Here is a 24255-nt window from a genome sequence, read left to right as displayed (position 1 = left end):
TTCCAGAAATTCACAAATAACACTCATTCAACAAGAGCTCCGCTTCCATTCTTTCTCACTGGGGACCTGTATTTATGGTATTTATTGTATTTATTGTCAGTCTTAATATCACTTTAAAATGAAAATGTTGCACTCTCTTTCACTTCTGCAGCCTCAAGATAGGTCAACAAAAGAGCAGGGAAGAATCTTGGGGTTCACACTAACCCAACCCTGGGGCAAGGAGAGGTCAGCCTTTTTTCCAGGAGTGGATCAGCAGGCCTGCCTTCACCCTAGAGGGACTAAGTGTTAGTGGATTTGATACTCTGTATAAATCCAGCACAATTGCCTCTTCTCTGGTCTTTCTCTTGCCTAGAGGGTAGAATCCCTCTGTTATCCAGGCAGGTACCATTGTGGGGTACTTGGTGTGTCCTATACATCAGTGAGAGTTGGAAAGAAGCCATGCATTAGCCCTCAGGGAACTCAATGTGCACACACTCATTTCTCCTTGTAGGCTGAGCTCTGAAAGGGATTCAGAGCTGGTCGTCTTGGCTACTCCTTCTCATCAAAGAGGGCTTAAGAGCTTCTGTTGGTGTATTTTAAGCTTCCTCCCAGAAGGTCCCAGAGCTTGCTTCTGGGAATTGCCAGGGTACCCTGCCAAGTACTTATTTTGTTTGTTCTAGCAAAGTCCACCTGCTGCCCCCTCCCACAGAAATCTCCCATGGTCAGCTAAACCTGGTGCTTCCTGCTGTGGCCTTGTTTATTCATTCCTTCTTTACAGTTGTATTGAATACCTGCCATACATTAGGCACACTGGCATGTCTGAGGATACAAGGCAAGCTGAAGAAGTGCCATTCTGCCCTCAGGGAGCTTCAAGGTGGTCTGGAACAGTGGATGATGGCTGAGGCCCCTTTCTAGTAAATAAACTACTATGTAAAATTGCTGCTTATGGCAGACCTGGGGTGAATTCTTTTGTAATTTGAATGATATCTATCTATCTATCTATCTATCTATCTATCAATCATCTATCTATCTCTCTATCGAATTTGCTTGTTTCCTTTGGGTTTGTTTGGTTTCATCTTTCCAGAGTTTTATTAACCCTGGACTTGCTGGTTATTCCAAAGATTTCCAAAGCAGAGATAATGATGCAGCAGCCTGTGGTATGTGTTGGTGGGAACTCTCTGTGCAGACTGGTGAGAACTTTATTTCACAAAAATTAGTGTCACCAACTTAGAAAGAAGCAATGGGGAGGCCTGGGGAGATGGACTTCCAAAGATTTCTTTAGGCTGCCATTTCCCAAAGTTTGATTTAGAGAACACTGGTTCCACAGAGAAGTAGTAAGTCTAAATTATGGAGGAAAAGAGTGGTCCCTGGTCCAATACCGATGCCTTTTCTCTGGAAACAGAGGTCTTAGAGGGGCTAGAGCATGGTATTCTCCAAATTTCACTTTTCAAGGACACTTTGTTTATGTTTTTTTTAATTATTATTATTATTTTTGGTACTAGGGATTGAACTTAGGGGTGCTTTACCACGAAGCCACATCCTTAACCCCTTTTATTTACTTTTAAAAATTGAGACCAGTTCTCACTAAATTGCTTGAGTCACTGGGATTAAGCCATCACACTTGGCTGTGTGTGTGTTTTTAATCATAGCAAATAGAGCAGACCAACACTCTTTTGAGTGTGCTCCAGATTCATTCCACAAATGACATTGAGATCTGCCCCCAGAAATGGATTTGGACTTCTATGTAGGCTGCTTCCAGGCAGTTATCTGAGGAGAAGGATGAATAGAGAGGGAGTTGTGGTCAAGCTGCATCTTTATAGCAAGAACATGGTATTGATAGGTAACTTGTGGCTTAAAATAACAAAATCATCTGATGGTGCTTTTGTAAATCACATTTCCAGGTCAGAGTATATCATCTTGGCTTTTATTCAAGAGCGGGAAGTTGTGAGGAACACTAAAGCCCCTCTCTCCCTTGGTGCTTCACTGACCATGGTTGACCTATGCTCAAGGAGGCCTTGTGCTTGGGTGACCTTGTACACATTTCCCTCTCTAGATGAAAAAGGTATAACTCAGACTCCTCTGTGGTGTCCTTTAGACAGTGAATTGGTACCTTGTGCCCCATCTCAGTGACATCCTGAGCAACTCTATGTGTCTGCTTTATTTGTTGATGCTTCTGCAAAAATTTTGTTCAAACCAAGGGTTTCCGAGGCTAAAAGATTTGGAAACCAGAGGGAACATAGTCCTCATTGCTCTATAGGGCCCTACTGAATCTTTGTCAGTTAGAAATTGGTATCTGGTACCACATCGTTTTTATTGGGATGTCAGGGAGATCATTGATAAATGTCACCTGAGGAAAACAACCTATAGGTTTGCACTTGGGTGAGGAGCCAAGGCCATTTTCCCTCACTTCTATTTTTAGATACAAATGACTAGTGACTAAGAGCCCCATGTAGGGAGGAACCTGCAAATTCATCCTACGAGCAGTCTAAGTACATGTTTTAGGCATTAGTGAAGTAGGAACACCAAAAATATGTTTTTAATTTGCAAAATCATCAAAATTTTCATCATGGTAAAAGTCAGATCTTGCTTGAATGGTCTCAGATTTCTTTCTGTTTTGATCTTGCTTTTTACTGTGAATTAGATATATGTGTGGCAGGTGGGACCCCATCTCCTCAGGGCCTGGAATCCCTAAAGCTCTCTTGTCAAGTTCATCTGACAGGTACATTACCTAAAGGATCCTTTCAGTCTTTAGCTTCAGTTACACAAACCCCTGCCTGCTCTGGGCAGATTCTTAAAATATTTGCCGTCAGCAGCCTCTCAGAGAGGAATGTTAAACACTGCCATGATGTCAAAGGGGCCCCAAGGAGAAAGGCCTCTGCCAAACTCAGCCTGTCACAGCCCAAGGCTGAGTGGGAGATAAGCAAGGCAAAAGCACAGAGAAAATCTGGTCCTCTAGGCTCCCCAAACAGCCCAGGCAGTCCAAGCAGGTTGGTGCTACAGGGCAAGGCTGTCAGCTACCAAGGACAATGAACTTCCAGAAACTACTGCTGAAGTGAGAACTAGAGGTCTGTGGCCCTTCCATTTCCTCATCCTTGCCCTTGTCAAGCCTGAGTTGGGATGTCAGGAGCCTCCAAGGAGAGTTTTGGACCAGTGTTGGGCAAGGCCTACTTAACCACCATGGACAAAAAGCTTAACATGCTGAATGAGAAGGTTGACAAACTCCTGCATTTCCAAGAAGATGTCACAGAGAAGCTACAATGTGTGTGCCAAGGCATGGGCCACCTAGAGCAAGGCCTGCACCGGCTGGAGGCCTTCCAAGGGTTGGGCCCGGGGGCGGCTGATAGTGCCCCTCCAGCTGACACTCAGGCTGGGTGGACTGAGGTCCTAGAGCTGGTGAGGGCTGTGCGACAGGATGGTGCCCAGCATGGTGCCAAACTTGAAGCTCTCTTCAGAATGGTGGTGGCTGTGGACAGGGCCATCGCTTTGGTGGGGGCTGTGTTCCAGAACTCAAAGGTGGTGGATTTCATCATGCAAGGGAGTGTTCCTTGGAGAAAAGGCAGCCTGGTTGACAGCCACGAGGAGGTTGGTTCCTGCTTCCTTTCCCTGGCTGGAAGGGAAGCCTGGGCACTGGTGGGGAGACTGGCCAGGCAGCTAGGGTTTGGAGAGTTGGAGAGATGGTGTCCCTTTCTTGTGCCTCATGTGTGTTGCATTGATTGGGGAAAGGAGAGTTAGAACCATAGAGGTCATGGATAGATTTCTGGTCAGACTACTGAGTGCTGCTCTCCCAGGGAAAGGCAGAAGCAGCGCCCTAGCCAAGACTGTGGGACCTTGGGCAGTTCCAAGCAATCCAGAGGTCAGGGACAAATCGGCAGTTAGGGAGTGAAGGTCATTAAGCTTCTGTACTTTCTCATGCACTTATTTTCTCTTTGGGCCTCTTTCTGCTCCTCACCTGGGATGGAAACAGGTGGGTAGTGCTTAGTTTCCTATGACAGGCCCTACTCAAAAACCCATCCCCCTTCCTGTCCCCAACTGTGTGTTTTGTCCCAGAGTAGGTGGAGTGTGCAGCTGCCTGTGGGGAGATGAGTGTTGACAGTGACCTATGGGGGACAACAGGCAGGAGCTGGAGCCTGGGGGTGGAGGGTGGCATTTCTGGGAATGGCTGTTCTCAAGGGTTGCATAATCAAACCTGCTGGTTAATGGAAGCTCGGCTTCTGGTGGGGGGTGTGGGAGGGAGTGGAGGGGTGAGGTGTGCAGAGGGGACACCCTATTTGGGCACATGAGGATCAGCCACTTAATAGCACTCAGACAGCCTGGAGCCAGGGGATGAATTGGGGTCTAAAAGGGTTTGCGCTTGACCCTCTTGGCTACTAAGGCTGACACAGGAGGATAGGAAGGTACCTTCCTTCACAGCCCAGCCAGGCCAGGGCTCACCCTGCTGATCCCTTCCCCTCTGTACCCTACAGCCCCTCCCAGAGCTTGCCCATCCCCCAGCTTTCTGCTGTCTGCCCTGGACTTTCCCTGAGAGCCTGACCTGTAGGGGAGATCAGATCCCTGCAGTGGCCCTTGCCACTGATAACCAACCTTGGCTTTAAAAAAGAAAATCCATTAATCTAATAAAATAAACTTTATTAATAGTTTCAAAAGGAAAATTACTATGTACATGGTAAGCAAAACATGATATTCAAGTCCCTGGGTTCAATCCCCAGCACACCAACTCCCCACCCCCTCAAAATCCAAGCCAAACCAAACCAACCAACCAACCAAACAAACAAACAAAACAAAAACTGGAGACAACTCATATAGTATAAAGAGTGTATATTTACCTCTTATTCAATCCCCTAGTCCCCAGAACAACTCCTCTCACCTCTGTAAGCAATCGCAAGTACCAGTTTCTTTTGAATCCTTTTAGATATGGGGTCTGCCTATAAACCTCACCTTTAGTTTTTTGTTTTATTTTCTCCCAAATGTTATTCACTTTGTTCTGGCCTTGATATATTAAATACATTAAATCTTAATGTATTTTATTTAATGTAATGTTCATATTAAATCTTAATGTAATTGGGGCATTGTTTTGTCTCTAAGCCTAGAAAATTTCCTTGTGCTTATTTCTTAAAGCTGCAGAGTACTCCATTTTGGAGGGATATATCTTAATTTGTTAACTGGTCCTATATCCTTTTTTCTGATTTTTAACTATGATAAATAATGATGTAGTGACTATCCATAGATGTATGTCTTTGAACACAAGTGGTGTGAGTTTATTGGTATGATACACTGCTAGTAGTGAAGGGTAAATTTGTATCAGTAAAGTCAAAATGATCTTCAAAGAATTTATTCTAATTTAGTCTTAGGTCTGGGGATATAGCTCAGTTGGTAGAGTGTTTATCTCACATGCACAAGGACATGGGTTCAATCCCCAGCACCACCCCAAAACAAACAAAAACCAACAATTTAGTCTTTTCCCGTAACATATGGGAATACTTATTGATGTTACATTGGCTAACACAGCATATTACCCAACTTTTTGATTGTTTTTCTGATTTTTAAAAATCAGATTTCTAAAAAATATTTTTTTTAGTTGAGGATGGACACAATACATTTATTTATTTATTTATTTATTTGTTTATTTATTTATTGTGCTAAGGATGGAACCTGCCAGGAAAATGCTGTACCACTGAGCCACAACCCCCAGCCCCCAAATGAGATCTTACTGTGCACATGTTTTTGAATATTTTAGTATGAAAAACTTCAGGTATTTATAAAAATAGAGATTATTATAGTCATCTATTAGTATCCATGAAGGATTGGTTCCAGGAACCCCTTGGAAACCAAAATCTTCAGACGTTCAACTCTCTTATATAAAATAACATAATATTTGCATATAACCTATGTATATTCTCTTGTATTTTTTAAATCATCTCAAGATTACTTATAATACTTAATAAGTGCTATTTAAATAGTTGTTATACTATCTGGTTTAGTTGTTATACTATCTGGTTTAAAGAAACAAGGATATAGGACCAGTTAATAATAATGACAAGAAAAAAATATCTGTACCTGTTCAGTACAGATGCAAATTTTTCCTGAATATTTTCAATATGAGTTGGGTTAAGTGTTCATAGTAGAACCCATGGATACAGAAGACCAGCTGGGTAATGACCTGTGAGTTCATCTCTTGGCTTCAGCCATCAGTAGGAAATCAGTGTTAGTTCATAGATTCCCCGCCTATTTTATCTCTCCAGATTACTTTTTTCTCTTTTTTAGTATATATATTTTTGGTTGTGGATAAACCTTTAATTTTATTTATTTATTTTATGTAGTGCTGAGAATCAAACCCAGTGCCTTACACATACTAGGCAAGCGCTCTACACTGAGCCACAACCCCAGCCCCTCCAGATTACTTTTAAAGCAAATATGAGACATTGAACGATGTCTTTCATAAATGTTTCAGCATTTATATCTAAAAGATAAGGACTATTGTAAAAGCATAGTTACAATACTATACTTTGAATACTGACTTTGGTAATATTACCAAAGTCAGTATTCAAAGACCCCTGATTACATTACAATTTTTAAAAAATATTTTGTTTTTTAGTTGTAGTTGAACACAATACCTTTATTTTATTTATTTATTTTTATGTGTTGCTGAGGATCGAACCCAGGGCCTGGCACATGATAGGCAAGCGCTCTACCACTGAATAACCTCAACCCAGATTATATTACAATTTTAAATTTTTAGTGGTTTATTTGAAGCATATTCAAGAAAAGTGATTGGTTATATGTCTCTTAAAGCTAACTGTTCTTTTTGAATTCATAATATGATTTCAAACTTTTTATTAAGAAGAATTTCAAACATAACCAAAAGTAGACAGAATGTTTTATCTTGTGGTTTTATTCTATATTTCTTTTACTAAAAGAGTGAACATTGTTCTTATGTTTAAAAACCTTGTATTTTCAGTGAAATACCTGTTCATGTCCTTTTCCTTCTTTTCTATTTTGTTTTTCTGCCTTTTTATTATTGATTTACATGTTGCAAATATTTCTGGATGGGGGGATGTCACAGAATTTTTTTCTAACTTCTTGCAACATTTGTCTTTATTGCCCCATTGGCTCTAGATTGATCTCTCTCTGATCCTTGTATTTAATATACATATTAATAACTATCTACGAATGTAGGTCCAGCCTCCCAATGGGAATGTCAGCTACTGATCAGTCCATTGCCCTGAAGCTTCTGCTTCCCAGGGGTGGTCTTACAGGAAGTGTTTGGACAGTGAACAGAGACACAGACACAGCTACTTAACACATCGTCAGTGCTGACAATTGCATTATGGAGACTTTCTGAAGACCCTCTTTGTGTTTCCTAAGAGCCTAGGAGCATAGTAATCATATGTGGAATTGAATTAAATCCTGGCATTGGCTGTTAAATTTGAAAATTATGCTAGGACTTTATAAAGGTCTTCCACAAATCTTTTGAAGTACTCAGTAGCACTTCATTTGATTGTAGCAATGAATTAGATTATTACTAGAAGCCAGGTGCTCTCTCAGGGAAGACAGCTTCAGGCTCAGCCAGGAGTATTCCTGAATCACATGGTCAAACTGTTCATATGCTTCAGTCCCCTAGAATGGTACCTGAGGTCACTAATGTTTTTTTCTGGTTGAACAGACAAGGTAGGGACCAGAAGGTTGAGTCCTAAAGACAGAAGCCATCTGTGGTTGCATGTGTGTGGGTGCAGATGCATGTGCACATGTTTGCCTACGCTAAAGACGGACGGAGGGAGAGGACGATTTGAGCCCAACAAGGTCTGCCAAAGGACAGTGTGTACAGGTCTCTTTCTGTTGGTGGGGTGAAACAAGAGGAGATCTGTGATAATGCCTCTAGTTTCCCCAGCTACATGGGTGTTAGGAGAGAGTCTGTAGAAAAGGGATAAGGAGAGTTATCTGCTCAGCAGAGGTTCTGGGCCACATTGATGACGTTGGTGATGATCGTAATAGCAGCTTAGCAATTTTTTTATTAAGTGCTTACCACATGTCAGGTGCTGGGCTATGTACTTACCATTAAAAGGACAAAACGTGGTGTCCTGAAATCCTGAAGGAATGAACAGGTAACAGAATTGAGAGAAGTGGGTTCAGTATAGGAAAAACAGTGGAACCAACACTTAGCCTAAGAGCAGGGAGACATTTGGAAGAGTTAGAGGGAATTGCCCGTGCCAATTTTTGCCCTTTGGGCCTAGAGTTGCCAGATCTTCCAATATTTTTTAAAAGAAGCTGGAACCTAGAATTTTTTATTAGGGTAGAATAAACTTACACACACAAACTATGCACAGTTTAAATATACAGTTCAACAAATGTATCTACCAAGGAAACCACCTCTACTATCAAAATATAGACCAGTTGGGCTGATTATAGCTCAGTGGTAGAAAGCTTGCCTAGCATGTATGAGGTCCTGGGTTCAAATCTAGCACTGTGGGAGAAAAATAAATGAATAAAACAGTGTGCATGTATGTGTATATGTATGTGAAACAATTTTATCAACTCTAAAGGAATCCTACATAATTTTAATTAGATTAAATGTTAGAAACAAAAAGAATTTTTTAAAATCAGGAATTGAACCCACATCCCCAGTCCTCTTTATTTTGAGAAAGGGTCTTGCTAAATTGGTGAGGGCCTCTTTTTTTTTTTTTTTTAACATTTATGTTTTAGTAGTAGTTGAACACAATATTTTTAGTTTATTTATTTACGTTTATGTGGTACTTAAGATCGAATCCAGGGCCTCCCAGGTGAGGGGTGAGTACTCTACCACTGAGCCACAACCCCAGCCCCTGGTGAGGGTCTCTTTAAATTGCTGATGTTGGCCTTGAACTTGAGATCCTCCTGCCTCAGCTTCCCAAGTCCCTGGGATTATAGGCATGTAGCACCGCACTTGGCTTGAATTAAAAAAATTTAAATGCTGCACAAGCCTAATGTATCCTGAGCTGTTTTTGACCTCTGAGCTTCCAGTTAAGAACCTCCAAGGCAAGGAAGACCCTTTACTAGAGTGTCTTGTGCCTCATGGCACAACCCAGGCTATAACCAGGGCTGTGACCTGTACCAGGAGTCATATTAGGGACTTGTCAATCAGTGGTTCCAATTCCCTGAAAGCACCAGGTGGGCCTGTCAAGAGGTCAGAGCATGTAGAGCTATTCACTTGAGAGCTCATGGCTGGACTGTGCTGCAGACTGTTTCAGAACTGCAAACATAGGGGCCCCATGCACTGGTCTTGGGCAGACTTCAGATATAAGGAAAAGCTGCAGGGAGTGCTTCTGGGCCAGGACCAACCATCCTTATACAATGTGTCATTTGACATGATGGCTCTTTGGCTCAGGCAGGTCGGAATCACTAGAACTACTGAGCAATGCTATGTATTGATCACACTTCTCTAATATTCCACAAATTAACTCCCCTAATCCTCCCTGATTCTCTGAAGCAGATAATACCCCCATTTTACAGATGAGAAAAGTGAGATCAGAGAAGTCAAGGAGCACAGCCAAGTGGTGAAGATGGGGTTCAAATCCAGCAAAGCTACCTTGAGAGTCTGTGTTCCTGCTCCTAGAGAGGGGGATGGGGATGACCATGGAATTCCCAGGCAGATTCACTGTGGTGCTTCCTCTCTACTAAGCATGGGTTTGACTTTAGAACCCAATCTAAACCAACAGTGTACTACAGAAACAATTGATCTGAATTGATGTTTTAAGTTTATTTCTATCCTTGGTCTAAGTTTGAGTTTTAGTCTATTTAAAACCCTTGGCCAAGTGTTGGGGGTTGGGCCCACCCCCCACTAGCAATATAGCGAAGTCTTAAAAAAAGACTTCAGTTATGGGTTTGAAATTAAGTTCCTCCTCTTTTAAATTTCATGACCTTGGGAAGGCTTCAGTGTCTTATCTCTAAAATGATGATAAGCAGTATTCTAAGATTACTGTGAGACTATGCCAAATAACCTTAGTACCCTGTACTTTATCTTAAGTACGTGGTAAGTGGTTAATAAAAGTTTGTGGCTGAATGAAGATGTTGATGATAACGATGATGGTTTTTATATTATTTTAGAACAAAGAGCAAGTGGAAGAGAAGGGAACAAAACCAAAGCATGCATTGAGTACCAGAGGTGTGCAAGCTGACATCAGGGGGCCTTGGGAAGGTAAGTGGGCCCATTTGCTTCCTCCCACATCAAACACACAGTGCATTCATAATGAAAATATTGACAGTATCACCCACATTGTGATTCCTGAGAAACTGTTGAAGCTGTTTTGTCTTAGTCACGGTTCTTTGTCAAATATATATATATATATATAAATTACATACACACACATATACACATATATATCCCACTACAGATGGATATAGTCAATTGAAATAGTTTTTTTTTTTTTTTTTTTTTGGTGCCAGGGATTAAACCCAGGGGTGTTCAACCTCAGATCCACATTCACATGTCCCCAGGCTATTTTTTATCTTTTTTATTTTGAGACAGTGACTTGCCAAGTTGCTTAGGGTCTTGAACTTGCTATCTTCCCGCTTCAGCCCACCAAGACACTGGGATTACAGGGATTACAGGCGTGTGCTACCACGCCCAGCTCAATTGCAATGTTTTGATTTGGAGCTGGTTATGGTGGCAATTGCCTGTAGTCCCAGCTACTTGGGCAGCTGAGGCAGAAGGAGAGCTTGTGCCCAGAAGTTTGGGATCAGACTGGGCAAAATAAGCAAAATAAAAATGAAATCACTTGTTAAAAAATGAAATCCCTTGAAATCACTCCTATCTGTGTACTATACCACCAACTTGATAATCACATTTTAAAAATTTCATTTTGCATTAAATTTTTATGGATTGCTTTTTAAAAAGTTCAATTTTCTTTAGAAAATCCCATAATATTTACATGGTTTCAAAGTCAAAACAACAAAACAAGTTATATTGAGAGAGGTTTGGTTTTTACTTTTGTTCTTAAACGTTGTTTTCTCCCTCTCTACATAATCGTTTAAAAATCTTTTATCTTGGGCTGGGGTTGTGGCTCAGCAGTAGAGTGCTCACCTGGCATGTGCGAAGCCCTGGGCTCGATCCTCAGCACCACATAGAAATAAATAAATAAAATAAAGGTATTGTGTCCAACTACAACTAACTAACTAAATAAATAAATATTTTTAAAAAATCTTTTTTTCTTTTGAACTCTGTTTTACTTAGACCACATTGCAAGTGCGCACACACACACACACACACACACACACAATCACACACACACAAACACATTCTCCCCTAGGTAAAGAGGCTTCCCTACACACTGTTCTCCACCTTGCTTCTTTTTACTTTCAGAACATCCTGAGATTACTCCCTAGCTTTTTTGTTGTTGTTGTTGGTGGTGGTGCAACACTCCATTGTATGGATGTTCCATGGTTCGCACAACCTCCTGATGGTCTTATCTCCAGCCTTCAGCCAGACTGAATAGCCTGGTGCACATACTTTGCAATGTCTTTGTGACAGACACCTCCAAATGGGACTATATCTTTACCCTGCCTGTTTTCCTGTAGAGAGCCAGAAGGCCAACCTGTCAGAGGGGACGGTGGAGAGGCTGTCCTCCTTCAGCACTTCAGGGATGGGTGCTGACCTCGTCTCCCAGGCAGGGGCCTCACCTGGGCAGGTGGATGGGGTTCCTGGCCCAGGCCAGGTACCTCTTGGCCACCTGCTGCTGCCCACAGAGGTTGAAGCCAAAGATCTTGAGACATCCAGTGAGAACCCTGGGACTCGCCTGGAATTGTCTGCAGCATCTAACAAGGTCACCAAGGCCCCCACCAGCCAGGATGTGACACCAAGTACAGGACAAGGAACATCATCCAGCAAGCTTGATCCTCAGTCCTCACAAGAAGTCTTATGGTTGACTTCAGGGCCCAGTTCTGAGCCCCCAAGGGCACCAGCTCTCTCCAGGGCAGCTCACAGTGGTGGAGAATCTCCGCTAAGGTAAGGGTTGCTCTTCTGTGCTGGGCAGCGGGTAGAATTAACTATAGTCCCTCAGTGACAGCATGGCAATGGGCCAGTGACACATGCTGAATGACCACTGTATGCCTAGAGCTAGACTAGCTTGCTGAGGAGAAGACCCGGTGTTTTTTCGGTTGTCACCTGCTGCCCCCTACAGTTATCTGGAGATTTAAAAAATACCAACGCCCAGAAATTCTGAGTCAATGATTCTGGAATGAGTCTTAGGCATGGTTTTTGTTTTAATTTGTTCTTTTTAGCTTTTACATATTATTCATACATGGAGCATAACTTATTCTAATTAGGATCCCATTCTTGTGGTTGTACATGATGTGGAGTTAAACTAGTTGTGTATTCATATACGAACATATGAAAGTTATGTCCAATTCATTCTGTCTTTCCTGTTCCCACTCCCTCCCTTCCTTTCAGTCTCCTTTGTCTAATCCAATGAACTTCTATTCCTCTCTCCCCTTCCTTATTGTGTGTTAGCATCTACATATCAGAAAGAACTTTCGGCTTTGTGTTTTTTTGGATTGGCTTATTTCACTTATCGCAATAGTCTCCAGATCCATCCATTTACCTACAAATGCCATAATTTCATTCTTCTTTATGGCTGAGTAATATTCCAGTGTGTGTGTGTGTGTATGTGTGTGTGTGACATTCTTTATCCATTCATCTGTTTAAGGGCACCTAGGTTGGTTCCATAGCTTAGCTGTTGTGAATTGAGCTGCTATAAATATTGAAGTGGCTGTGTCATTGTAGTATGCTGATTTCAAGTCCTTTGGGTATCTACCAAGGAGTGGAATAACTGGGTCAAATGGTGGTTCCATTCCAAGTTTTCTGAGGAATCTCCACACTACTTTCCAAAGTGGTTGCACCAATTTGCAGTCCCACCAGCAATGTATAAGTGTACCTTTTCCCCCACATTTTTGCCAACATTTATTGTTGGCCAATCTGACTGGAGTGAGATTAAATCTCAATGTAGTTTTAATTTGCATTTCTCTAATTGCTGGGGATGTTTAACATTTTTTTTTCATATATTAACTGATCATATTTCTTCTTCTGTGAAGTGCCTATTCAGTTCCTTTGCCCATTTATTAATTGGGTTATTTGTTTCTTTGGTGTTAAGTTTTTTGAGTTCTTTTTCTTTTCTTTTTTTTTTTGGTACTGGGGATTGAACTCAGGGGCACTTGACCACATCCCCAGCCCTATTTTGTATTTTATTTAGAGACAGGGTCTCCCTGAGTTGCTTAGTGCCTTGCTTTTGCTGAGGTTGGCTTTGAACTCTCAATCCTCCTGCCTCAGCCTCCAGAGCCGCTGGCTTGAGTTCTTTATATATCCTGGAGATTAATGCTCTGAGGTGCAGGTGGCAAAGATTTTCTCCCATTCTGTAGGTTCTCTCTTCATGTTCTTGATTGTTTCCTTTGCTATTGAGAATCTTTTTATTTTGATACCATCACATTTATTGATTTCTTGATTTTACTTCTTGCACTTTAGGAGTATCATTGAGGAATTCACTTCCTAAGCTGACATAACTGAGATTTGGGCCTACATTTTCTTCTAGTAGTTGCAGAGTCTCTAGTCTAATAACCAGGTCCTTGATCCACTTTGAGTTGAGTTTTGTACAGGGTGAGAGAGAGGGGGTTTAATTTAATTTTGTTACATACGGATTTCCAGTTTTTGCAGCACCATTAACAAATATTGAAAAGTCTATCTATCTTTTCAAATGTTGGAAAGTCTATCAAAGCAGGCTGTCAATCCAGAGGCTTTCAGGAGGATTGTGGTAGGGGTTCTGGAAGTGGAGTTATGGCAGCCACCCTGACCCTTAGAACATGGCCTCTGACCATGCTCAGCAGACAGTGTGGGAGAATGAAGAACCTGCTAACTCCCAACCCCTGTCCCCAGGCCTGTATTTGTCACCTTTATGGGATGGCACATTCACATCCCCAAGCAGCCTCTTCTGGGCATTGCAAGTTTCTCTCAGATGAACTTCATCCCTTTGTGATTGCCCTGGGCTGCCCTGACCTAAAGCTGAGACCCCAAGGCCTAGCTCAGGGAGGAAGCCTGGTTTGTGTTTGCTGTGGTGACTGGCAGAGAAGTCCAGATTATTTGTCTGCTTTTGTTCTGGAAGGAAATGGGAGCCTCCCAGGAGACCTGACAGCCCCAGGGAGGGATTCCAGGCAGGCATTCTTGGATTCATGCCAGGGCTGTAAATATGGTATCTGGGGCTGGGGGTGAACTTTCCATGAACTCGGTAGAGGCCCAAAGCGATTCTGAAAAGATCTGTATCTCAGTTTCAGCCCTGAGCTGAACTTCAAGCATAATGGATTTACAGGGGGTCTGGGTAGTGGGGAGGTCACTACCTGTCCTTCCTCCCCTAGCACAAGAATATATTTTGAGGACAATAGATTGGAAGTCAAGCATCAACTGTGATTTGTAGGGGCTGCTCTGTAGTCGTGCATGCAGTACATCCTGAGGCAGTATCTGAACTTGGTGGTACAGAATATTGCAGTTAATTAAAAATGCCTGCCATGGGTGTGCCAGACAGTAGATGAGAAAGTTTAGGACACTCAAAATGACCTGGCACTGCATGGCAGTGGTTTTAGGGTCATCCTCTGTCCTTCTGTAAGGGAAGACATAAGAGGGAGTAGTGATTGCTGACCTTGTCGACTGACTACCTGGATACTCCTCTTGCAACTGACTAGTCACAGGTTCCCATGTCCCTTGACCTAGGCTAGGTTTGGGGTGGCTTAGCTTAGATGCCATCCTTCCCAACCTATCCTTTATCACTGACCCACACATAGTCCCACAGGGCACAGTTTTGGAAGGATTTCTATACCTCCTGCCCAGTGCTTCACTATGAACAGGCTGCCAAGTTTCTCAGACAACCCACCCAGGTCAGGCACTTCCCTCAGAGGACAACCAGCTCAGTGGAGGTAGGCCTGCAGCTGCTAGAGAAAGGCCTCATTATTTATTTTTCATTGTGAGAAAAATACATACCAAAAAATTTACCATTTTAACTTTTTTTTTCCCCCAGTGTTGGGAATGGAACCCAGAACCTTGCACCTGCCAGTCAGGTGCTTTAACACTGAGCTGCACTCCCAGCCCATCTTGACTAATTCTAAGTGTACAGTTCCATAGTGTTGTATGTGTTCACAGAGTTGGGAAATAGATCTCCAGAACATTTTCTTCTTGCAAACTGAAGTTCTGTACCCATTAAACAACTCCCCATTTCCCACTCCCATTCCCCCTGCCCCTGGCAACTGCTGTTCTACTTTTTATCTCTGTATACTTGACTACTCTATTTATCTTATATCAGTGACATCATGCATTATTTGTCCTTGTGTGACTGGCTTATTTTACTTCATATATCGTCCTCAAGGTTCCTTTGTTTTGTACCAGGTGTCAGAATTTCCTTCCTTTTTAAAAGGCTGAATAATATTCCACTGTTTGTCTTTCCCACATTTTGTTTATCCTTTGACCCATCAGTGGACATTTGGGTTGTTCCACTTCTTGATTGTTGTGAATAAAATTGCTATAAATATGGGTTTCAATTCTTTTGGATATAAACCCCAAAGTGGAACTGCTGGAACATAGAGTAATTCTACTTTTATTTCTCCTGATGTCCTGTGGGGGACAGTGGTGGTCAGGTCTCCAAGGAGGGAGGAGTTGGAGTCTCCCACCACAAGCCCTAAATTTCTAATTTTACAGATGAGAAAATTGAAGCCAAGAGGCCACTGTCAGTAAGTGGCAGCAGTAGGCCTTTGAACCCAGGTCTGTACTAACTATGGAGTCTTTGCTTTTAATCTCAGGGCCATATTTCTCTCTGCTTCAGGATCTCCATCCACGTGCAAGAGATGGATACTCCCGGGGAACTTCTTGTGACACGAGGGGGCAGCCTTAGACCCACTCCCTCTGCAGAGATTCCAGCAGCTGCTCATCCCAGTGAGCAGGACTTGCCTGGGCCCAGGTGCTGCTCTGAAGCTCTTGGGACTGAGCTGGGAGAACAAAACCCCAAAGAAGCCAAAGAGTTTACCCCACTGCAGAAGAGAAGCAGCGAGGTGGGAGCAGATGCTGAGGAGAAGCAAGGGCCTGTGGCTGAGCCTGCCACAGGACCAAGCTTTACCAGGAGGGACAAGGGAGATGACCCTGCTGGGACCTCAGCCCTGCAGCAGGACAAAAGCTTAGGAGCAGGACATCCTGAGCCTGGGAATGACTGTGCAGCTGGGGTCACTCCAAGAACTGAAACAGGAAGGAGGACACCCCCAGATGATGGGGCTGGCAGCCTGGTTCTGGGTAAGTGAGGCTGCTGTCTGACTTGACACAAGGCCAGAAGTGAGTGGATTGGGAGGCTGTATTCCTGGGGCTGCTTTCTGCAGCTTTCAGGGTTGGTTAAACAGGTCTGGGAGAGTCCAAGACTTGAGAACAGCCTACTTACACATCCTGGGGTTGGACACCAAGGCACAGAGACAGAAAGACTGAAAACTCTGATTAGCTTAGTATTAGGGTAGGAGGGACCCATGTGGCCCATCTGGGTATATTTCTCAAAACCACCTGCTGCCTGAGCTTTCACCATTGGTATTACTTTGGTTTGAGACAGGGAAGACTCCTGTCAAAAAAAAAAAAAAAAGATGACATTAACCGGTACATATAACCATCGTTGGCCATTTGTGACTAGGAAGCTGATTTTCTTAAGGACAAGGAGGAGGTACTAGGACTGCTGATCTGCTTACCATCCCAAGGTGGTGGGAGGCAAGGTGGTGTTCTTATGACCTCAAGGCTCTAAACCCCTCCATCCCTGGGGTCATCTTCCTTTGTCAGAGTTTGTGGAACATTGTGAGTGAAGGAGTAGGACCAGGAAGCTCATAGGACAGGTGGCCTACCACGTGTGGGGTGAGTTTCATGTACTCTCAGCCTGCTGTGTTCATGTGTCTGTAGGGTCCGGTTTGGCCAGGTTCACAACACAAGGATGCCTCCCACCACCCTGGGATGGTAAGCAGGTCAGCAGTCCTAGTACTCCATTCAGCAGGTCACCTCACACTCCTCAGTCCAGACATACCTGCCTGCCAGAGAGCAAGCAGCGTTTTCCTATGACAAGCTCTGAACAAATGCCAACCCAAGCCCCTGACCTCCTGCCTCAGCGTCTTCCAGCCCTTCATGTACAAATTGGTTTATGTTATTGTGTTTGATGCATATTCTGGATTCTGTTTTATTTCTTTACTCTATTTCATGAAACATTTCTAGGTATTCCTGTCACCTCTGAAGGACAAGAAAACCCTGAGTCATTAGTTTTGATCTTTCCAAGTATAGGCTATCCTTTATTTCTCCTCCAGATCCATCTGTGTCCTTGGAGCTGCCTCTTATGGGCTCCATTGCAGGCTGTCTGGCCTTTGGTTAGAATCAGCTGAAGGTGAGAGAAGAGAAAGGATGGAGTGTTTATTTCTACAGCTGCCTTCCTATCACACCACCTTTTCTGATCTCTGTAGCCCTATTTTGCCTTTAAAAATAGTCTCCCCCTTAAACTCTGCTTGCTCAACCTTTCCAGTATGCACTGTTTCTTGCAGGCTTGCACTAACCCATCCAGGATTCCCCTTCTAGACCTCATGAGCAGGCTGCCAAAATGTCTTGACCTTGCAAACAGCACTGTCCTAGTGGCCAGGAGACTTGGGTTTGCCTCCTATCACTGTCACCCTTGTAATCTTGGAGAGTCCCCTCACCTTTTTGAGACTCAGCTTCTTCCTCTGCCAAATGGGTGACTCCAGTAAGATTATTCTTAAGAAGGGGCTTTCAAATCCTTGGGTTGTAGGAAAGGCAAAGGACTTGTCACCTGGTAAACCAAATGTAATTAAGTGGGTCTGGGATGGGTGGCTGCATATAGGAAACTCACAGGTCTCTTGTTTCCTAAACAGATGACAGCCCAGCTCCACCAGCCCCTTTTGAACACCGGGTGGTGAGTGTCAAGGAGACCTCGATCTCAGCAGGTTACACGGTGTGCCAGCATGAAGTCTTGGGAGGGTAGGTGGGCTGTCTACTTTGATAAGGGGTGGGAGGAGGAATAGCAGGGCAGAACCACTTGGAGAATGAGCTCGGGTACTGCTAGGTAATTCTCAGGAACTGGTTAATTGAACCAAAGCCAGGAATGGGATATCCTTTAGAGCATAAGAATGGGGTGAAGAGACTATCCCTAGAGTGCAGGATGCCCACATGGTATGGATGAGGGGAAGTGCAAGGGGACACATGTGGTACGATATGGGAGCATCTTGGAGTTGGAAGGAGATCCAGCATAGGTGCCGTGAGTATGCCCTCTTTGGGGCAGGATAGCTCTTGTGGTATGGAGTGGTGAGAGGCATGTTCCCTGGGGTGCAGGGAGGTTTTCCCTTAGGATGTAGTGTAGACCATATAGTGGGGGTCATGAGGTTATTTTCTAGATGTCAGGGTAGCCCATGTGGTGTGGGGCCTATGACTAGGATAGTGCAAATGGTGTGTGTGTGGAGGAAGGAGTAGGACCAGGAAGCTCAGGGGACAGGTGGCCTACCACGTATGGGGTGAGCTTCTTGTACTCTCAGCCTGCTGTGTTCATGTTTCTGTAGGGGCCGGTTTGGCCAGGTTCACAAGTGCACAGAGAAGTCCACAGATCTCCCACTGGCCGCCAAGATCATCAAAGTGAAGAATGCTAAAGACCGGGTGAGGCATCTGCCCTGAGCCAGCAGATCCTTCTAGCCAAGCTTAGGACTCCCTCACTTCCTTCACAGCCCCCCACACCCACATTGCCCCTCCATACTGAGCAGAGAAGCTGCTGCCTTTCCTGCCTCTTTCCCATGACTCCTATACTCCACTCAGCAGGTCACCTCACACTCTTCAGTTCAGACACACCTGCCTACATGTTGGGGTCATGGCATGGCTTCTGCCAAGAGGCCTGTGGGACCCTGGGCAATAAGGCTCATTAATTCTTGGGCCTTGGGTTTAGTATCTTTTGAAATGGGTGAATAAATTAAGGTCCTTCCTGTTGCAAAACCCTGGTTTGGATGGTGAGGCAAGGAGACCTGGGGTGACAATAGGATATTTTTCAAAAAGGATGAGGGGTATATGTCTGTCTGTCTGTCTGTCTTGGGAGGTACAGCTCTCGCCTCTTCCTGACCTATTTACTTGTAAATTCTTTCTCCTCTGGTTCCACAAGGAGGATGTGAAGAATGAGATCAACATCATGAACCAGCTCAGCCATGTGAACTTAATCCAGCTCTATGATGCCTTTGAGAGCAAGAACAGCTTTACCCTGGTCATGGAGTAGTAAGTGTCATAGACACAGGGCAGTGGCTTCTCCTCAGGTTAGGTGCAAGGTTGGAACTCAGAGCCTTTGTTCATTCTAAGCAAGGCTCTTTGTCTCTCCTCCCCTCACTGGGACACAGACGACCATGCAATCCCCCTTTTTTCTGGCTTGGCTACTTGAACCCCAGTGTGGGGCGTGGAGGACAAAGCCATTTTGTTACAAACAAGTGGCTACTGAGCCTGATTTAACTTGCAGATATTTTGTCAGTTTGGCCTAAAGAATTTTTGCTGATTTTGAATGAGTTGTTTACATTGGGAAATTTAGGTAATAGAAATTGGAAAATCTACATATCTGGCTTTTCTTGAAAACGAAAAAAGTCTAGTAATGCTTGGCCTGCATTCCTTGCTGGAAATGGTGAGCTGGAGCTCTCAGTGACTGCCATTTGTGGACAGGACAACCACTCATTTGCCGCAATGCCTACCATTTCCCACTACCCTGGGCATTAAAGTTGTGGTCTCAGAGGCCATTTAGAATTAGGCTCATGTGGTTGTTTTGCTTTTGGCAGGGCTGAGGAGAGCAAATCATTTGTCATATCGTGTCTCTATCAAAAGAAAAATAAAAGACTAAGGATCGTGTGTTTTCATAGAACTTTTATCTCACATATGGTCAAATTTGCCCATTAAGGCTTCTTGCCACTTAGGTACTAGTTGGCTCCCCACTAAGTAGAAGAGTTTGCAGCCCTGATTTAGATTATTCAGAGTCAGGGATTATCAATCTGGAATACCATCCCATACTTTTTACTAGGAATGGGCTAGAACACAGGTATTCCAGAAAACTCAGATGGCAGTGGCAGTAGCCCTGTGATCCATGGGATACAGCCAACTTTGAGTTCTCCTAGGCCATTGTCTTTTGGTCCTTGGCAAAAACAGTGGGCAAATCCTATGAGAGCTTTGCTCATTTAGCTGCCTGCCTCTCCCTTTCCTCTGCTAGTGTGGATGGAGGTGAACTCTTTGACCGGATCACAGATGAAAAGTACCATCTGACGGAACTGGACGTGGTCTTGTTCATCAAGCAGATCTGTGAGGGTGTGCATCACCTCCACCAGCACTACATTCTGCACCTAGACCTCAAGGTAAGTTCTAGGGATATGGTAGGTGGGAGCCCAATTCTTGAGCCTCTGATGTACTCCCATCTCATTACTGAGAGCTCTGTTAATAGATAATCCTGGTTTCCCTTTCTGGTTCCCCTATTTTCTAGTTCTGGAGCCTAGAGCAGACTAGTTATGTCAACTTCCTGAGCCTCAGTTCTTCCATCTGTAACTTGCAGATAGTTGTATCTTTTTAAGTATTATTTAAAGATTAAATGAGACAATAACTTTTTTCTTTAAAAATATCTTTAAGATTAATTTTTTAAAAGTTCAAAAGGTTACATATTCTAAATGTGTATCAAATACACAGTATAGAAGTTCTTCCCATTCCACACTGAGAGCTCTCTATGAGCAACATGGCATGATACACAAACCTATAAATATACACAAAAGGGATCATATAATGTATCTTGGTTTTGAGCTTACTTTTTTTTTTTTTGCAGAGGTGGTGTTGTGGACTAAATCCAGGGGTATTCTACCCCTATCACAGAGCTATATCTCCAACCTTTTAAATTTTTTTGTTTTGTAATTTTGAGACAGGGTCTCACTAAATTGCTGAGGCTCACCTTGAACTTGCAATCTTCCTGCTTTAGCCTCCCAAGTCATGGGGATTATACGCATGTGCCACCATGCCTGGCTTAAGCTTACTTACTTAAATTCAACAATACAGAGTAGACAACTTTCCCCATTCTTTTTAAGGGCCATGTGATATTCCATTGAATAAACGTATTACACTTTCATTTGTCCCCTGAGGAGTGTTCTTGGTGTGACATGTACATAAAGTCCCAAGGAAAGTCCCTGGATGGTAGTTAGATAAATTTCTGTGATTTTTCCATTCCATTGGACAAATATGAGGGTGTTTCTCTACAACTCATTTCAAGAAGGGAAAGAATTTCAATGTAGAAGATGGGAAGTGGTTTGATGCATCTGTAGGGCTGTGCTTTGCTCCTTCTGACCATTTTTCCTAATTGGCATCTAATTGTTAGGTTAGGATACTCAGAAAAATAACAGAGATGGTGGGGAACTGGCCTCAGTCTTCTTCTGCTCATTAGTACTAATGCCAAGGCTTCTGGGTCCATCTTTCTCTGTGGGGTAAAAAATTACGGAAAGCTTAGGAATATGCTCTGTAGTTCTGTGTCAAAGACCAACCAACTTTGGGGGCAATTTCTGTGACCCCAGTAATACAGTTAATTACCAAGGCCCATTTCCCAGTGACAAGATGGGACACATTGGTTTATCCCCTGTCTGGTTGTGAAACTTGGGAAAGTTCCTTGAGCTCACCAATTGCAAGATGGGGAATAAGAATACCTGAATAAGAATACCTATTTCCGAGGCTGGAGATGTGGCTCAAGTGGTAGCGCGATTGCTTAGCATGCGTGAGGCACTGGGTTCATTTCTCAGCACCACATAAAATAAAACAAAGATATCGTGTCCACCTAAAACTAAAATAAATAAGTAAATATTTAAAAAAAAGAATAACTATTTCTTAGGAGTATTGTGTGGATTAAAAATGGTGGAACAGTTTCTGAGCTGCACTGTCCAATACAGTGGCTATCAAGCACTTGAAGTGTGGCTAGTTTAACTGAGGAATTAGATTTTAAGTTTTATTAATTTTAATTTAAAAACTGATACTTGATTCAGTTATTGGAAAATTTTTAGTAGTATGTCTGGAACAACTTAGGTTTATTTTTTATCTACAAATTTCATGGACTCCAAATACAAATAAAATAGCTCTGATGAAAACTTAGGATCTGAATTGAGATGAATTCTTTAGTTTAAAATACTGAATTCCTACGGGGTAAAAATGGGAGTTCATAACCCACTTGAATCAAAGTGTGAAATATGATATATCAAGAACTATGTAATGTTTTGAACAACCAACAATAAAAATTAAAAAATAAGTAAATAAATAAAAAATAAAATACTGAATTCCAGGGGCTGGAATTGTGGCTCAGCAGTAGAGTGCTTGCCTCAGACGTGTGAGGCACTGGGTTCAATCCTCAGCACTACATAAAAATAAACAAACAAAATAAAGGTATTAAAAAACAAACATATTTGTCTTTAAAAAATACTGAATTTCAGGGAACTAATGTGAAAAAAGAATGGAAAATATTTCCTTGATATTTTTGTATTTATAACCTATTGAAATGTTACTATTTTGGATGTATTGTGCCGCAGTCTGGCTGGGCACAATTCAGGAGCCACTTGTCAAAAGAAACTAACTTTATTTTTAGAACCACACACGCCAAACAAAACAGCTCCTCAGGAAAAACCCTCAGAGCCCAACTGCCACCACCGGCTTCCCACAAGCCTCTCTCACAACCACCAGCCTCCCCACCTCCCACAATCCTCCTGCTCTTGAGGCCGATTGGCTGGGTCACATGGGCGGAGCCAAAAAGTCCCCAATGAGCATCTCCATGGCCTGAAAGGGCAGGGAAACAGCCCAATGAGCATCACTGCAGAGGAGCCAATCAGCTAGATGTTGCTGGGGCCGCTGTGAGCCAATCATCAGCTGGCAGTCTGAAAGGGCGGGGAAACAGCTCAATGAGCATCTCCAATGAGCATCACCAAAGAGGAGCCAATCAGCTAGATGTTGCTGGGGCTGCTGTGAGCCAATCATCATCTGGCAGTCTGAAAGTTTGCTGGGGCCCCTTCGGCTGTGGCTCTCAACATCTCCCCCTCTCTGTTTAAACAACAAGCGTGTGGCGTAGGGACCGTGCCTGCCTTAGGTTGTCCAATAGTACATATGGTCCTTACCCGTTATCGGATGAGCTGACCTCAAGGCGTCAGCCTCCTGTCTTAGGTTGGTACCATTGCAATTGAATCTTACCTGTCACTGACTACTGGTCCAGTATACAGCCAGACCTGTGGAGAGGTCTTTGTACCAGCAGGGGGGTGAGGTTCTTTGTCTCACCTCTGTTGGCCCCCAAATTTTAGCTGAATGATCATGACAAGCAGAAGGGAGGAAGATACACCAAGCCAATTGACGGCTCCTTTTGGAAAAATTGTACCACCGATGACACCATCAGCATAAATACCCCAACACTACCACAAGTCGCTGTACCAACAGATAGTTCACAATGCATACAAGTGATACATAGTCCAGGCAAGTTCTGCAAGCAGTTCAGTGATGGCTATTGCAGAAGCTGTAGATTGGTTTTATCTTTGTCTTCACCAGCACTGGGATGAAGATAGGAATTCTGGCAATAATGGTTAAAGAAAAAATTATGTAACATTCCAGAAGGCACTAAAAGAAAACAATTTTCTTAACAATTTACATTATCTTGAAGAGAATTATTAAATATAATGAAAAGGAAAGGTGAAAGTAAACAAAAAGATCTGTTAACCTCCTTTTTTGTTCACATATTAAAACAATTCTCAACAGTTGTTTACCCAATTTAAATTACACCATTTAAATCACGTGAATAAAAAAAAAATATTTGGGTCCATTTTTTCATGAGCGCTCATCATACATGATATATGGACATATGTACATTCAAACATATAACACAAAACACAAGTGTGCTCACATAATATAATACATACAACACATAACATAATAGTAAAGGCCTTATAACTTTTTACAGGTGAAATCTCCATTGCAATGTTTAAAAACTCTATAGTCAAAAAAATAGAACTGATCAGCAAAACATTAACCTAAGTCTGTATGATCTCAAAAAACAAAATAGAACTTCATTATATGGGAAAGGGCAATAATAAAATAGATATTGAAAAAAGCATCCTGGTTCTGTCGCAGATGTAAGGGTAGCCAAACTGGAGTTCTGGATATCAGCTGTTATGGATTTGAGCCAAATCAACTTCTTTTTGGTCTGTAGAAATCGCTTTAGTTAATCTTTCTGGAATCCAAATCGG

General features: G+C 42.9%; 1 protein-coding gene across 1 annotated transcript in view; it reads left to right on the top strand.

Annotated features, from left to right (window-relative positions):
- The first annotated feature begins 3096 nt into the window (after positions 1-3096).
- Positions 3097-24255, top strand: part of Mylk3 (myosin light chain kinase 3) — a 44075-nt gene continuing 22916 nt past the window's right edge. Inside the window, exons 1-8 of the mRNA XM_076838457.2 lie at positions 3097-3561; positions 10057-10147; positions 11527-11953; positions 15804-16264; positions 17878-17983; positions 18559-18652; positions 19146-19255; positions 20226-20367. Coding sequence (XP_076694572.2) covers positions 3097-3561; positions 10057-10147; positions 11527-11953; positions 15804-16264; positions 17878-17983; positions 18559-18652; positions 19146-19255; positions 20226-20367 — 1896 coding nt within the window. The remainder of the gene's footprint in view (positions 3562-10056; positions 10148-11526; positions 11954-15803; positions 16265-17877; positions 17984-18558; positions 18653-19145; positions 19256-20225; positions 20368-24255) is intronic.

This window comes from Callospermophilus lateralis, chromosome 18 (genome assembly GCF_048772815.1).
Source record: "Callospermophilus lateralis isolate mCalLat2 chromosome 18, mCalLat2.hap1, whole genome shotgun sequence".
Lineage (NCBI taxonomy): Eukaryota > Metazoa > Chordata > Mammalia > Rodentia > Sciuridae > Callospermophilus > Callospermophilus lateralis.
Note: the sequence above shows the minus strand (reverse complement) of the source record. Positions and strands in the feature narration are given on the sequence as shown.